At 46.2% G+C, this 14,619-nt stretch overlaps 1 protein-coding gene across 4 annotated transcripts in view; it reads right to left on the bottom strand.

The window, feature by feature from the left end:
* ATG2B (autophagy related 2B) overlaps positions 1-14,619 on the bottom strand; it is a 106,519-nt gene that overhangs the window by 84,179 nt on the left and 7,721 nt on the right. For all 4 annotated transcript variants that reach the window (XM_063948443.1, XM_063948446.1, XM_063948445.1 and 1 more), the window contains 6 exons: positions 13,853-14,015; positions 9,854-9,997; positions 5,727-5,829; positions 5,473-5,635; positions 3,208-3,387; positions 694-790 (listed from right to left, as the gene is read on the bottom strand). In XM_063948443.1, coding sequence (XP_063804513.1) covers positions 694-790; positions 3,208-3,387; positions 5,473-5,635; positions 5,727-5,829; positions 9,854-9,997; positions 13,853-14,015 — 850 coding nt within the window. The remainder of the gene's footprint in view (positions 1-693; positions 791-3,207; positions 3,388-5,472; positions 5,636-5,726; positions 5,830-9,853; positions 9,998-13,852; positions 14,016-14,619) is intronic.

The following is a 14,619-nucleotide window of genomic DNA, read 5'->3' on the forward strand; positions in this document are numbered from 1 at the left end:
CCCCAGCAACTTTTGCCAGTTACCACCACCTTATCCATGTTTTGGTCAATATCTGTATCTTTATTTTGTTTGTCTCTTAAAATCTTTCCTACATATGTGTGTTCTGTATTACAATCTGATTATTTTCTTGATAAACCTTTAATTCAAGAAAAAAAAATACGATTATAAAAAAACAAACCATTTGCCCAGTGGCGATAGCATGTGTCATACAGACAGGCTGAGATTTGTTGACCTCTCGCACATTACTGTAACCTTTAGTGTTTGTGCATCATTTCTGTGTGCACTTATAGAGAAGAGCTGCTTTCATAAATTCCAATCAGATGCAGACATTTATCCCAAGAATAGCGCAAGCTTATTTTAAAACGGCATAAAAAATAAATGATGCTACATAAGAATGCGCTTAAATTTAAATAAAATTATACACTTTTTGCATAAAATCACATTAAGGCACTTACATTAATGCTTGAAAAAATATAATACATTTTACATAGAATGCCATTAACAAATTACAATGGTGCCCTGCAGCTAACGCACCGTAAGAAGATTACAGAAAATAAAATTGAACAGATGTTTTGGGACGGGTCAACTAAAGGACAGGGCTGAAATCACAATGTCAGGGAGTGATTTATCCGACAGCCCCGAGCGCGGTCTGAGCACCCAGGGAACACGCGGCGCGTGAACAGCTTTCCTTACCTGGCCCAGCAATTGCCGACAACAAATCCAGCAGGAGGTGAACTTGCCTCGGAGAAAGGAAGACGTGAAAGGAATCAATGCGCCCGTCCACATCCAGCTAAAGGAAATCAGAAATCGGTTATCGTTACCGAAGCTTAATCACAAATCATAAGCGGCCCAAAAGTTGGCCACAACCTCCTGTTAAGGGCCCTACAGACTGCCGCCGAGATGCCTGACCGCCGATACGGCAGACGGACGACCCGGAGGGGGGTGGGGGGGGGGGGGAGTGAAGTTTCTTCACTCCCCCCCGTCACCCGGCGCCATAGGAATGCATGCTTATATGGACAATCTCGTCCATATTGGCCTGCATGCACAAGCGACGGGGCACCAACGATGAACGAGCGCGGGGCCGCGCATCGTTCATCGTTGGTGCCTACACACTGCACGATATGAACGAGTTCTCGTTCATTAATGAATCTGCCAGTGTGTAGGGCCATAAGGCCCAAGTCCTTAATAACCAAGCCTACATCTAACGTGTCTACAATATGCATTGTTCAGTGAATAATTCCCATGAATGGTCAGAAAGCGTCTCATTCAGTGTAGCTAGGCAATGATAAAACACACAAACATTGCAGCAATAAAGGGAGTCAGAATACGCAGTTTGGTAGAGCTTGTTGTCAATCTTTGTTGTGGTTAGACTGGTCACAGAATGACAAGAAAACTAAAAAAAAGAACAAAAACACACGTGCGCTTTCAGATGAAAAATGGGCATTGGGATTATTAGCAGCGGCCGCGAGTTGCCAGCGTTCGGATAGTTTCCGTGGCAACTCGCAGCCACAAGCATCACAGATCAGATCTCTGTGGTTACTGTAACGCAATTATTGGCAATGTGCACATCACCGAGTATTGCAGTACTCCTGAAGATGTATAAAACGTCACTCATACCTCCATCATTTACATGCCACACCTACAATCCTTAAAACCCCCCACAAATGATACACCCAAAAATGGCCACTTCTTGGTGCAGCTCCGCCAACTTCTGTACAAACTCCATGTATTTCACGGCCAGTGATTTGGAGATGACCCTCGGAATTCGGGACAGTGGATTGGTACAGGGCATGGTTCTAAGGTCGCAGCAAAGCAAGTACCTTTGTATCTGGAACAGACAATTACTTTTTTTGTATGGGGGAGAGGGATCTTGGACTGCACACCCTAGTTACAGATATAGCAGGAGGTGCTAACATGCTGGGACTTGTAGTTCCACAAAGAAAGTATAGTGCTGGTGCACACTCCACAAGGTTCTTGGTATACTTTTTTGCCAAAAAATACTAGCCCAACCAGCATCTAGGTGACCTCGCCTCTGGTGGGTTCCTAAAGGGCCCCATACACTTACGCGACATGTCCGTCTGACATGTCGCACGCGATCACCCGGCAGTCTCCCGGGGTGGGCAGGATCGCCAGAGATGCATCGTACGCTGTCCTTTTGCATACGATGTATCTTGGGTGATCCCAGCCGCGCCTGCGGGGTCGGACCAGATTGAATGTGCAGCACATTCAATCTGGAGGATCCGATCTGATGCTCACAGGAACGCGGATCAGAAACACCTCCAAAATGCCCGATTTCATCCGATATACCGGGCCGAATGCCCGAAATCGGATTAAATCGGGCATTATCGTCCTAGTGTATGGGGACCGTTGAGACTACGGGGTAAATTTACTAAGATGGGAGTTCTATTTAACCCCTTCGGTGGTATGCACAGAAATCTTCCGGGCTAGCCGGCGCTGGCTACCCTGGAAGATTTCGTGCATACTACCTCCTGATTCCCTGGGGACAGCCGTGCAGCGTGCACAGCGCCCGGGAATCAGCATTCTCCATTATGGAGTTTAGCCCGCCCTCCGGACTCCTATTGGCCGGGGGCAGGCTTAGCTGTAAAACGGTTTATGCCGATTCCCAGGCGCCGCAAGGCAGCCGGGAATCAGCCCTGGGGCTGGCGATCTCCGCAGGCAATAACCTCGCCCTGCCATCACTCGTACCCCCTGCACTATCTCCCCTGCCAATTTAAAAACACCCCCATAACCCCAGGGTGTGTTTTTAAATTGAAAACTCACCACTGAAGGGGTTAAGATGGGATGTTGCCCATAGCAACCAGATTCCGCTTGTCATTTATCTAGCACCTTCTAGAAGACAATACCTGGAATATGATTGGTTGGTATAGGCAACATCCCATCTTAACTAGTACTCCCATCTTAGTAAATTTAACCCTAAGATTGAATCTGGGGTGCATGACCCCAACATGACGGTGAGAGCCAGTAACCCCAGGGGTGACTTTTTAAAGGCGTAACATGTGCCCCCGGTGGTAACTGCTATTTCACGGTCAGCGTTCATTCTGACTGGACTATATAACCTTCATGGGATCCAGCCATGTTTGAGAAGATCTGTTAATCATATTCCACTAGTTGTTGGCAATTTAACGGTTAAACGGCAACAATCCGCAATACCTAGGAGAAAATATGTGTTGTGTATGTGAAACTGACCTTTGCCCCAGGAAGTACTTCATTCTGTTTTAGGATGAGTCCCAGCTCAATTCTCCCGACCAGTGCCGCAATCTGCACGGGTTCTGAGGGCGTGACTTCCGTTACACTTCTAGTGAACTGTGGATGCGGCTCAAACACCGGTTTGGGGTTCCAGCTGGGTGACAGTTTTGGCTCAGTTTCCTTGCAAAAAAACAAACAAACAAAATGGCAAATGTTAAGTTTCAATAACAGAATTTCCATAATCTATACAGTCATAGTGCTCATTATTACTATTATCAATATATACTGAGGTCATACATATTCATTTCTGTCTATATCTCCTTTCAATACACGTTACAGATCAGTGTACAGTATTGTAACCAATCACGCACCAAATGTTACCCACCTCGGCAGCTAGTATGCGTTGGCAGGGGGCTACTCGCCAGGTGTAAAAGCATCACCTCCGGGGATGACGGTTGGCTTGCGGGGCGGACTAGCCCTGTGCTAAGCGTCCCCCCCGCATGTCAGAGATTGTGATCGTAGATGTGCTATTTTTAGCTCTGAATCACCCCTATAGACGCAGCTGCATGCGCTTTTGTGTCCGACTCAGAACCAGGCCCACCGCCTCAAAGGCTTGTCCCACTAATCTATGCTTCAACAGGTAGTTGTGTTATTACTACGAAGCGTTAAGGAGGGATGCAGCAATAGACATCCGCATGTGAGACCTGCATGTTAAGCAAAACCATACATATAAGGGCTGATTCAGAGAGAGATATCCAATTAGCCCCGGTAATTTACCGGGGCTAATTGTCCCACCGAGGGCTATCCTATTAGCCCTGATAAGCCGGCACAAGCGGCAGCTTATCGGGGGTTACCTGATGCTGCACCAGGTGCTGGCTCCTGACAGCATCCGATGCAGCGCTACAGTTCTGGCTCCCTCCGGTCACATGACCGCTCCCCATGTGACCGGGGGAAGACGGGGTATTGGGTCACGGTGCTGCACGGGTTAAGAGCCAAGTGCTGGCTCCTGGGCCGCGGCGCCCTCCCTGCAGTCCCAGCCTGCCGCTGCTGCGACGGCCAAAGGACACTGCAGGTCACCGCGGTTATCGTGGATTTTGTTTCGCCTGCCCCAGGGAGCCAAATCCCCGGAAACAGACTCGTTTTCATGCGAAAACAGGGCTGTTTCTACTGAAAACACACAGGTTTCACTGAACCTGTGTGTTTTCAGGAGGTCAGCTTTTTTTTGTTTTTGTGTTTGTATGGGCGATCCATATTGGATAGCATGTATAAAAAAAATAAAAAATAAAAATCGGTGAAACATCGGGAAAAAAGTCAGAAACCGATGTTAATTCACTAGTAATTGGATATCCCCTAGAGTAGTAGTACACAAGTCCGTTTAACTGACGGATCTATAATTTTTTCGTACTATGTATAGAAACATAGAATGTGACGGCAGATAAGAACCACTTGGCCCATCTAGTCTGCCCTAAACACATGTACATGCACACTTACACGCTAGGATTCATTTTTAAAAGTTATTTTTGTCTTTTTCAGGAGCCAATGAACCTACTAGTATATTTTTGGTTTGTGGGAGGAAACCGGAGTACCCAGAGTAAACCCACGCAAGCATGGGGATAATATACAAATGCCACACCATTAGGGCCATAATAAATATACTTGCTGATCACATTGTTTGGCTATTTTATAATATCTAAAAATTATGGGGGTCATTCCGAGTTGATCGCTCGCTAGCTAGTTTTAGCGGCCGTGCAAACGCTATGCCGCCTCCCACTGGGGAGTGTATTTTAGCTTCGCAGAAGTACGAACGCCTGTGCAGCCGAGCTCTGCAAAAACAGTTTGTGCAGTTTCTGAGTAGCTCTGAACCTACTCAGCGCTTGCGATCACTTCAGCCTATTCGTGTCCGGATTTGACGTCATACACCCGCCCAGCCACGCCTGCGTTTTTTCAGACACGCCTGCGTTTTTGCAAACACTCCCTGAAAACGGTCAGTTGACACCCAGAAACGCCCACTTCATGTCAATCTTCTTGCGCCCATCGGTGTGAAGGAAAACTTCGCTAGAACCTGAGCACAACCACAAAGAGCTTTGTACCTGTACGTCACGCGTGCGCATTGCGGGCCATACGCATGTGCATAAATGCCGTTTTTTCACCCGATCGCTGCGAAAATCGGCAGCGAGCGATCAACTCGGAATGACCCCCTATATCCCAACGAAGTAGTGCAAGGGATTGTAACACTCCGCAGGCTAGGATCTGGCTTTTTCTTACCACTTTTGCTGCTGAACAAACAGGGGAGGATTTTGCAGACGCCAGGAACTCATCCCAAAAAAAGGAAACGCCACTTAGTTCGAGAACCTTGTGAGCGAACGCTGAAGGTCTGTGCACATTAATACCAGACTGCTCGTCCACTGTCTCATCAGAATACACAGTCCTGCAGGGGAAGGGCACAGGGAGTGAGTCAGACACGTGTCCTCTGCATCGGCCCACAAATCCATCCAGCATTCAGATAGGGCGGCTCTTACCTGCTGATTCGTATTTCAAGTGCGGTTCCCGTTTTAGAGTTTTCTGGTATGTTTTCTATTCTGAATACGGTATCAATAAATGTGACTCGGACACGTCTCAGAACTACAACATAAAAGGTCTACGGTAAATACTCTAGGAGTTACTATAGATGAACTGGGTCTAATGTCAGGAGTATCTGGTCGGGTATAAGCAAATGTGTAGCTTTGTGTAATAGAGAAGTACTAACAATTACGTCTTTAAAAGCAGTGAAGCTAATCATGTGTTTCTATTTGAAGTTATTAAGCATTAAAAAAAACCTGTTTGACCAATGAAATATATATATACTAATCAAGACAGTGGGTATATAAAGGCTCTGTGACTGGCTTATAATTACTCTGTAAAAAAGCTCCCACTATATAAGAGAGAAACGCATTAGAAGGAGCCTGTTACCCACATATTGTCCGCGGAGGACCCCATATGATATCTGATTTGCCCCAGAGAGTTATTTGTCATTTGGAGGAGATTGGACCCCGGCCGCGCTGTGAGTACTCCATCACACGGGAAAGCAGTGCATTTGCCGGCTAACAGTAGACGGCGCACACTTTGCTAGCAGTGAGCAGTGGGAGTGCGATCAGCGATGTGCGGCCGCAGCTGCCTAACAAACACACTTCATTTGACACTGGCACATTGAATAAAAGGGTGTCCAGTTATCTGGGAGCATGGACCTTTAATAAAATATGGTTACACACGGAGCTAGCAGCATTCAAGTTGTACATTTCTCTTTTATCCACTAGGGGACACTGGAGAACTTTTAGACAGCTGGGGTGTGAAAGAATGCAGACCGGAGGTAGCACAATCTAACAAATATATATATTGTGGCAGGAGAGGTACCTTGCAACCTGTAAGCTACACACAGGGTCCTGGGGGTGGATGGGAAGTGTGGATGGACCAGGTTCCCATCCATTTAGCCCAGACCAGGTCTTATAGGATTCTTAGCCCAAGAAGCTGCTTCATCAGCCAGCACCTGGGTGCTGGGTTTAAAGAGGAGTCTCTCCCATGAGTCAGGGCTCCTGAAGGCAGTTAGTGTCCAGGTGATAGGCCTGCTAGGGACAGTGAAGACCTTAAGGGTTCTTTATTTAGTAAGAGGGAGTGAGGCAGACCCTAACCTCCCTGGTAGTTTATACTAAAAAGACAGTGATCTTTGTTTTATGTATACCTTTGTTTTTGAGATACCTGAATAAAAGGTATTTGTTGTTTTTGCACAAGCCTGGAGTCGGTCGTTGGTGGAATTTTTGTAGCAGAGCACATTCTAGCAAGACTCCTGTTATGTATGTATGTGTTTGGTTTTTTATATATATATATATATATATATATATATAAAAAATTTTCTCTAATATCTAATTTGGGCCGATCCAACCCATATCACAGGAGGGTGAAGGCTCCAAAGTATAGGAGAGACAAAGATCCATTTGGAAGCGATCGGCATCTCTTACCAGAGGAACAGCAGCAGAGCATTCAGCAGTGAGTACTGTACAACAGCAGCAGTTAACTGTAGCAGCGGAGACCCAGCGGGGGTACAGATAGCCGGCAGCAAAGGGTCCTTTTCCCCCCCCAGCATAGCAGCGTTAGTTAGTTGAAATAGTTAGGAGCTGCATTAGGTCACTGTAGCAGCGAAGACCCAGCGGCAGAGAAGATCCAGCGGCAGAGAGACGCCAGCGGTGATTCTGTCACGGCGGGAGGCTCCGCAGCGGCGGTGTCACGCAGGGGAAGAATAGAGAAGCTGGATAAGCGCACAGAAGGTACGGAACGCCGGTACTAAAAGCCACGGAGACAGGAGGTTTCCCGGTGGGCAGAGGAGGAGTTTAGAACCTGCGCTGACAAAACACTGCTGCGTGGTGATCTTAAAAATTCAGTTGCAGCCAATTTGTTTTTTATGGTAGATGCGCAGCTTGAGTGGGCATGTCCCCTCTGAGGGGGAAAGACATATACAGAGTCCGGTCACAGAAGGGGAAACTGTGATAAAATGCATATGACATCCTGAAATAATGGGAGCTGAGGCTTCCAACTAGCATTACTGGCCCTGTTAGAAGATAGTTTGGGGCTCTGCTGCTAAGTTCTCTCTGAATACAACTTAGCTAAAACTATATATTTTATCTCCCAAGGTACTCTGCTGACAGGTCCTGCGGAGGAGGCGCACAAGAATTCACAACCCGGTCAACTCTAGCTGTATCAACAGTTGGTGGTGTGAGGGTGCTGGTTAAAAAAAAATATATATATATATTTTCTTTTATACACTATAATTCCAGCTGTGTGACTTCCAAATTCTTTATTGCTCCCTATATCCGTACGGTCTTTCTCCTCCTATCCTACTAGGGTGAAAGTACTGCCGATTGGTGTGTGAGTGTTTTAACATGTCTAACCAAGACCACAAAAACTTGCTATGTAAGCTCAAACTGTGGTAAAAAGAGCACTAATGTTGTGCGACACATGTTTGGGAATGGACGCTCAACCTGGGAGCAGTGGTTTGTCCGTGTCTTATAAAAAAGCGGATGTGGTTTTGGATGTGGTCAGAGCCTTACGAGGATACATACAGGCTACAAATTCCATTATGAAGTAGCACGTTTTGTTTGTCTTGTATGATGGTCAGGAAGGGCTGGCCGGCTTCAAAGCGAACTTTGGCCAGATGGAGTCGACTAACCATAAAGCAAGCATACCTCTCTAGTGGTAAGAAAGTTCCTTTTCGGGTAGGGGTTCATTCTACCAGATCAGTGGGTGCTACAAGGGCTGTGGATAGAGGAGCCTCCACTACCAAACTCTGCAGAGCTACAACGTGGTCATCAGCACACATGTTCACTCGCTTCTACAAGTTCGATACGTTTGCATCCAGAGACGCAAGGTTTGGACAATTGGTTCTTCAGGCTTCGGACAGCACTCCTGCCCATGGGGGTATCTTTGGGACGTCCCCAGCTGTCTAAAAGTTCTCCAATGTCCCCTAGTGGATGAAAGAGAAAAGAGGATTTTGGTACTAACCGATAAATCCATCTGTCTGAATCCACTCGGGGACACTGGACGCCCGCCTTGGTGCTGTCAGCTGGTTAAAATTTAGTCCAAACAGTTTATTATAATGTTCATGTTCTTTGTTGCTGTTTGACGTGTTGATACGGCTGGTTCCTTCCCATATGGCCTTGATATTTTATGTTCCCTCTTCTCAAACTGGAGGGGTTGGGGACCGTGAAGGGGGAGGAGCCAGCTGTGTATAATTTTTATTAATTTTGTAAGATTGTGCTACCTCCGGTCTGCATTCCTTCACACCCCAGCTGTCTAAAAGTTCTCCAGTGTCCCCTTGTGGACTCAGAGAAATGAATTTATCAGTAAGTACCAAAATCCTCTTTTTACATAGGTGGGGTAAGACACCAATATGAAAGAAACATTGGTAACAATACACCGAAACACTTGAAGGAGCAATGTGTTTTAAATGGTAATAAATCTACTGTAAAAGACAATAACGATTAATTGCCAGCGTGGAAAATAACTTTTGCAGTGTACCACTCCATAAATCACCATTACATTTATATGAGTCTATCAGACTTATTTTGAGTCTATTCATTGATGTCATTGTAATTATTTACTGCTACTGACATATGATTTTATTGTTTTCTATCATTTTGCTTTTCTCTAATACTGGGGCAGATGTATTAACCTGGAGAAGGCATAAGGAAGTGATAAACCAGTGATATGTGTAAGGTGATGAAGGCAGCAGCCAATCAGATCCTAACTGTTAATTTACATATTGGAGCCGATTGGCTGGTGCCTTTATCACCTTACACATATCACTGTTTTATCACATCCTTATGCCTTCTCCAGGTTAATACATCTGCCCCACTGTTCTTTATCTGCTTCTTAATGCTCGCACCTCTTCAATGTCTCAAGAGCAGGGTTGAAATACCGGGTCACTGGACCCGGTATTTCAACCCCGGCACCCTTTCATACCGCACATGAACACGGGTTATGCGCGTTCATGTGCCAAAAACCCGGGTTCAGAGGTGCTGGTGTGAAAGGGGTATAGGTGGAGGTCTCTGTGCTTGTAGCACAGTGTAAATTCTAGAACTTCAGAATGGGTAGTGGATGTATCACAGCAAGGCCTTACCGGTTTCTATGGTTTCGGCAAACTTCTCCAGCCCCTCAAAGGGTTGGGACGACTCCTGGTCATCGGTCTGGCTCAAACATTCCCTGGCCAGCTGCATACTGCTCGTCATAAAGCTTGACCAGTACATTGGCTCGGCGGCAGAACCTGCGCAGCAAAGTCAGACATTGAATTGCAAAAATTCATAACAACACAAAAACGGCCACAGTCCTACACCTCTGCTGCCCGCGCCATTCAACAGGTACGTTAAACGCGGCTGTTATAGCTTTCTTATATACTTATATTATGTCAATATTATAAGATTATCCAATAAAAATAATCCTTTTGCAGGAATGTATCTAGTTAATATGAGTCCCGTGCACAGATGAGAGGAAACATCTAAAAGATCCCAATGTTAGGCACAAGGCCCGGACATCCAATTATAACAAATCCACAACAGTTTGGACGGGGAATTAGAGCCTACATGGCTAGATTTATCTATTTATTATTTTATTTATTTATTAACAGTTTCTTATATAGCGCAGCATATTCCGTTGCGCTTTACAATTGGAACAACAGTAATTGAACAAAACTGGGTAATAGACAAGACAGAGGTAGGAAGACCCTGCTCGTAGGCTTACACTCTATAGAGAATTCGGCATAGATACACAAGGGTAGGTGCTATCTATTGCATAATGGTCCACCAGATTGCAAAGGTTCTTGGTGGGCTGTATGATATGGTCACACAGCAATGTTGGCCTGGGGTCAGGAGAATGGAAAAGTGAAAAAGAGAAAACACGCTGCGGATTAATTGGACAGGAAAGTTTATGAAGGTTATGGGGTATATTCAATTGCAGTCGAAAGCTGCCGTCTGTCGGAAAGATGGCAGTTTTCAACTTTTTTAGGTCGGAAGGGGTTCTGACCTATTCAATCCACCCCAAAATTATCCAACTTGTCGGAAAGCACGTGGATCGGCGGAATAGCCACCACTCCGCGTGCTTCTGTCGGAAACGGGGCCAAATCCGACAAGTTTTGGCCCCCTTTCCAGCCATCTCCCCGCAGCTCTTCCCGTCTCCTCCTCTCAGCTCCCTCATCTCAATCCGACTTTTTTTAAAGTCAGATTGAGATGGTCAGGAACGCCCAAATCCTGTCAGATTTGGCCGTTCAATGAATAGTCCTTGTCAGATCCATTCCGACAAATGCATGTCGGAATGGATCCAACTTTAATTGAATATACCCCTATGTGGTCGGTTCTGGAATGTGAAAAGCTTCTCTGAAGAAGTGAGATTTCAGGGAACGCTTGGAGACTAGAGGAAAGTCTTATTGTGCATGGGACGACACTATCATCTGACCGCATCTATTTGTACCATTTCAGTTCTCATAAGATCAGGATCAGTAGTCAATAATGTGCCAACAGACAGTCATTAGCAGCTAATTAGGGGCCTAATTCAGATCTGATCGCAGCAGCAAATTTGTTAGCAAATGGGCAAAACCATGTGCACTGCAGGGGGGGCAGATGTAACATGTGCAGAGAGAGTTAGATTTGGGTGGGGTGTGTTCAAACTGAAATCTAAATTGCAGTGTAAAAATAAAGCAGCCAGTATTTACCTGCACAGAAACGAAATAACCCACCCAAATCTAACTCTCTCTGCACATGTTACATCTGCCCCCCTGCAGTGCACATGGGGGGTCATTCCGAGTTGTTCGCTCGGTATTTTTTTCTCGCAACGGAGCGATTAGTCGCTAATGCGCACGCGCAATGTTCGCAGTGCGACTGCGCCAAGTAAATTTGCTATGCAGTTAGGAATTTTACTCACGGCATTACGAGGTTTTTTCTTCGTTCTGGTGATCGGAGTGTGATTGACAGGAAGTGGGTGTTTCTGGGCGGAAACAGGCCGTTTTATGGGAGTGTGCGAAAAAACGCTACCGTTTCCGGGAAAACGCGGGAGTGGCTGGAGAAACTGGGGAGTGTCTGGGCGAACGCTGGGTGTGTTTGTGACGTCAAACCAGGAACGACAAGCACTAAACTGATCGCAGATGCCGAGTAAGTTTGAAGCTACTCAGAAACTGCTAAGAAGTGTCTATTCGCAATTCTGCTAATCTTTCGTTCGCAATTTTGATAAGCTAAGATTCACTCCCAGTAGGCGGCGGCTTAGCGTGTGCAAAGCTGCTAAAAGCAGCTTGCGAGCGAACAACTCGGAATGACCCCCATGGTTTTGCCCATTTGCTAACAAATTTGCTGCTGCGATCAAGTCTGAATTAGGCCCTAGGTCTAAATCTGCCAAACCACTGGGCATTTCATGGTTGTCAGTTAGTTAGCACAGCAATGAGTTGAGCTGTTGAGCTGACTTTTAGTTAGTTAGCCCAGCAGTGAGTTGAGCTGTTGAGCTGACTTTTAGTTAGTTATCCCAGCAGTGAGTTGAGCTGTTGAGCTGACTTTTAGTTAGTTAGCCCAGCAGTGAGTTGAGCTGTTGAGCTGACTTTTAGTTAGTTAGCCCAGCAGTGAGTTGAGCTGTTGAGCTGACTTTTAGTTAGTTAGCCCAGCAGTGAGTTGAGCTGTTGAGCTGACATTTAGTTAGTTAGCCCAGCAGTGAGTTGAGCTGTTGAGCTGACTTTTAGTTAGTTAGCCCAGCAGTGAGTTGAGCTGTTGAGCTGACGTTTAGTTAGTTAGCCCAGCAGTGAGTTGAGCTGACTTTCAGTTATCCCAGCAATAACTTTATGTCAATGGAAACCACCACAGACATCAACCTAGAGGACACTTGGTTTCCATACAGAGCGCTCAGAGGTTAGTAACCATGAAGAATCACTATTTCATCTACTGGGTGGAAGGGCTCCATATTTCGTAGGGCACATACTATACGCTTAACTCTACAACTTTACTTTTAAAGCACCAACAGATTACAGTGTAAGCTGATTAGGGACCTATGTGTGCAAGCAGATTGTTCGGTGATCCTGACACTAGGTGCTTGGGCTAAGTGTCAGGATCAGCCCATATCTGACCAGCCTTAGGGGACTCTGCTCACAGCTGGCTTCCAACAATAGGTGTACTGATGCCAGACAGGACAATTATTTCAGTGAGCAGGTTGATGCTGCGCTTGTTACTATCTGCCAACAAATGGAACAGTGAGGTCAAATTCCTTATAACTTTCAAATGAGTAAGTGGTGGTACTTTGGGGGTCATTCCGAGTTGATTGCGCGCTAGCTATTTTTTGCAGCGCTGCGAACAGATAGTCGTTGCCTATGGGGGAGTGTATGTTTGCTTTGCAAGTGTGCGAACGCCTGTGCAGCCGAGCGGTACAAACACATTTTGTGCAAAACAAGACCAGCCCTGTAGTTACTTATTCTGTGCGATGATTGCTGCAAAGAAGGTCCCAGAATTGACGTCAGACACCCGCCCTGCAAACGCCTGGACACGCCTGCGTTTTCCCAAACACTCCCAGAAAACGGTCAGTTGACACCCACAAACTCCCACTTCCTGTCAATCTCCTTGCGATCAGCTGTGCGAATGGAATCGCCGCTAGAAGCATTGCAAAACACTGATGCTCTTTGTAACCGTACGCTACGCGTGCGCATTGCGGCCCATACGCATGCGTAGTCTTGCCAATTTTTTAAATGATCGCTACGCAGCGAACAACGGCAGCTAGCGATCAACTCGGAATGAGGGACTTTATCCTGCACTATAAGGCAGACTCACAACACAGGTAGCTTGCTGAGCAACATCTTCCGACCGGCATTGCTTCAGAAGCTTATCAGAGAGAGGTTATAGAATGATAGATGGACATAGAAAAACATTGTGCGCCGTCCAACTTTCATTCAAGAAACCAGTTCTAATCGGTCAGTGAGAAGGTGAGTTGGCTGGTGAGCTACCTGTGCAATGAGTCTGAGTCTTCTTTCTCCATGATGAGAAAAAACAATATCAGCTGCTGCACGCTACAAACAAGAAATGATCAAATGACAAGCAAATACACAGCAACAGGTCCCATATCAACCAAGGCAACCCTGCTCTCCATGAACTCTACATACGTAGTCGTGGTCTTGGCCTGAACACCATCTCCAGCCCTTTCACCTCTAGCGCACAGTTTTCCTGCAGCAAGGAGCCCCAAGGAACGGACAGGGTGATAGTCTGTATAAATCCTTCCGTCACTTCCAGCGGGGCATCGGCCGACTCCATGACTTCATTAAGACTCTGCAGACGTAAGTACACGTCAAAAGGTGGAAAAGGTCATAAGATGACTGTAAAACGTGAATGCCGTACACACAAATATATGTTTTGAAACTTTCAACATGCATATAACTGGCGCTTTAGGGCACTGGTTTCAGCGCATTTGATTACATTGTAAATGAAATGCAAATCGTTGCAAACGAAGGCATCTAAACACTTATACGCCTAACAAACACTTTCATAACCACATTTGCGTTTGTCTGCTTTTTACTGCATTAAAAAAATAAATGATAGGCCTTACACACACATAGTAGTATTATACTCAAAAACATATGCAGCTATCAACATTTCATGCAGCAGTATTCTGTACACACTGTCACAACGGGGGGGGGGGGGGGGTCATTCCGAGTTGATCGTAGCTGTGTGGCCCGCCCCCCGTTCAGTCCGGCCACACCTGAGTTGGCCGGACCGCGCCTACGAAATTGCCGCCAAACGACGCCGTTTCGCCCCTTCCCGCCCAGCGACCGCCTCTGCCTGTCAATCAGGCAGAGTCGATCGCATGCCCTGTCTGGCATGCGCCGGCGCACTACAGTACAGACAATTTCGCTCGGCTGCTATAAACAGAAGC

This window comes from Pseudophryne corroboree, chromosome 12, assembly GCF_028390025.1.
Source record: "Pseudophryne corroboree isolate aPseCor3 chromosome 12, aPseCor3.hap2, whole genome shotgun sequence".
Taxonomy (NCBI): domain Eukaryota; kingdom Metazoa; phylum Chordata; class Amphibia; order Anura; family Myobatrachidae; genus Pseudophryne; species Pseudophryne corroboree.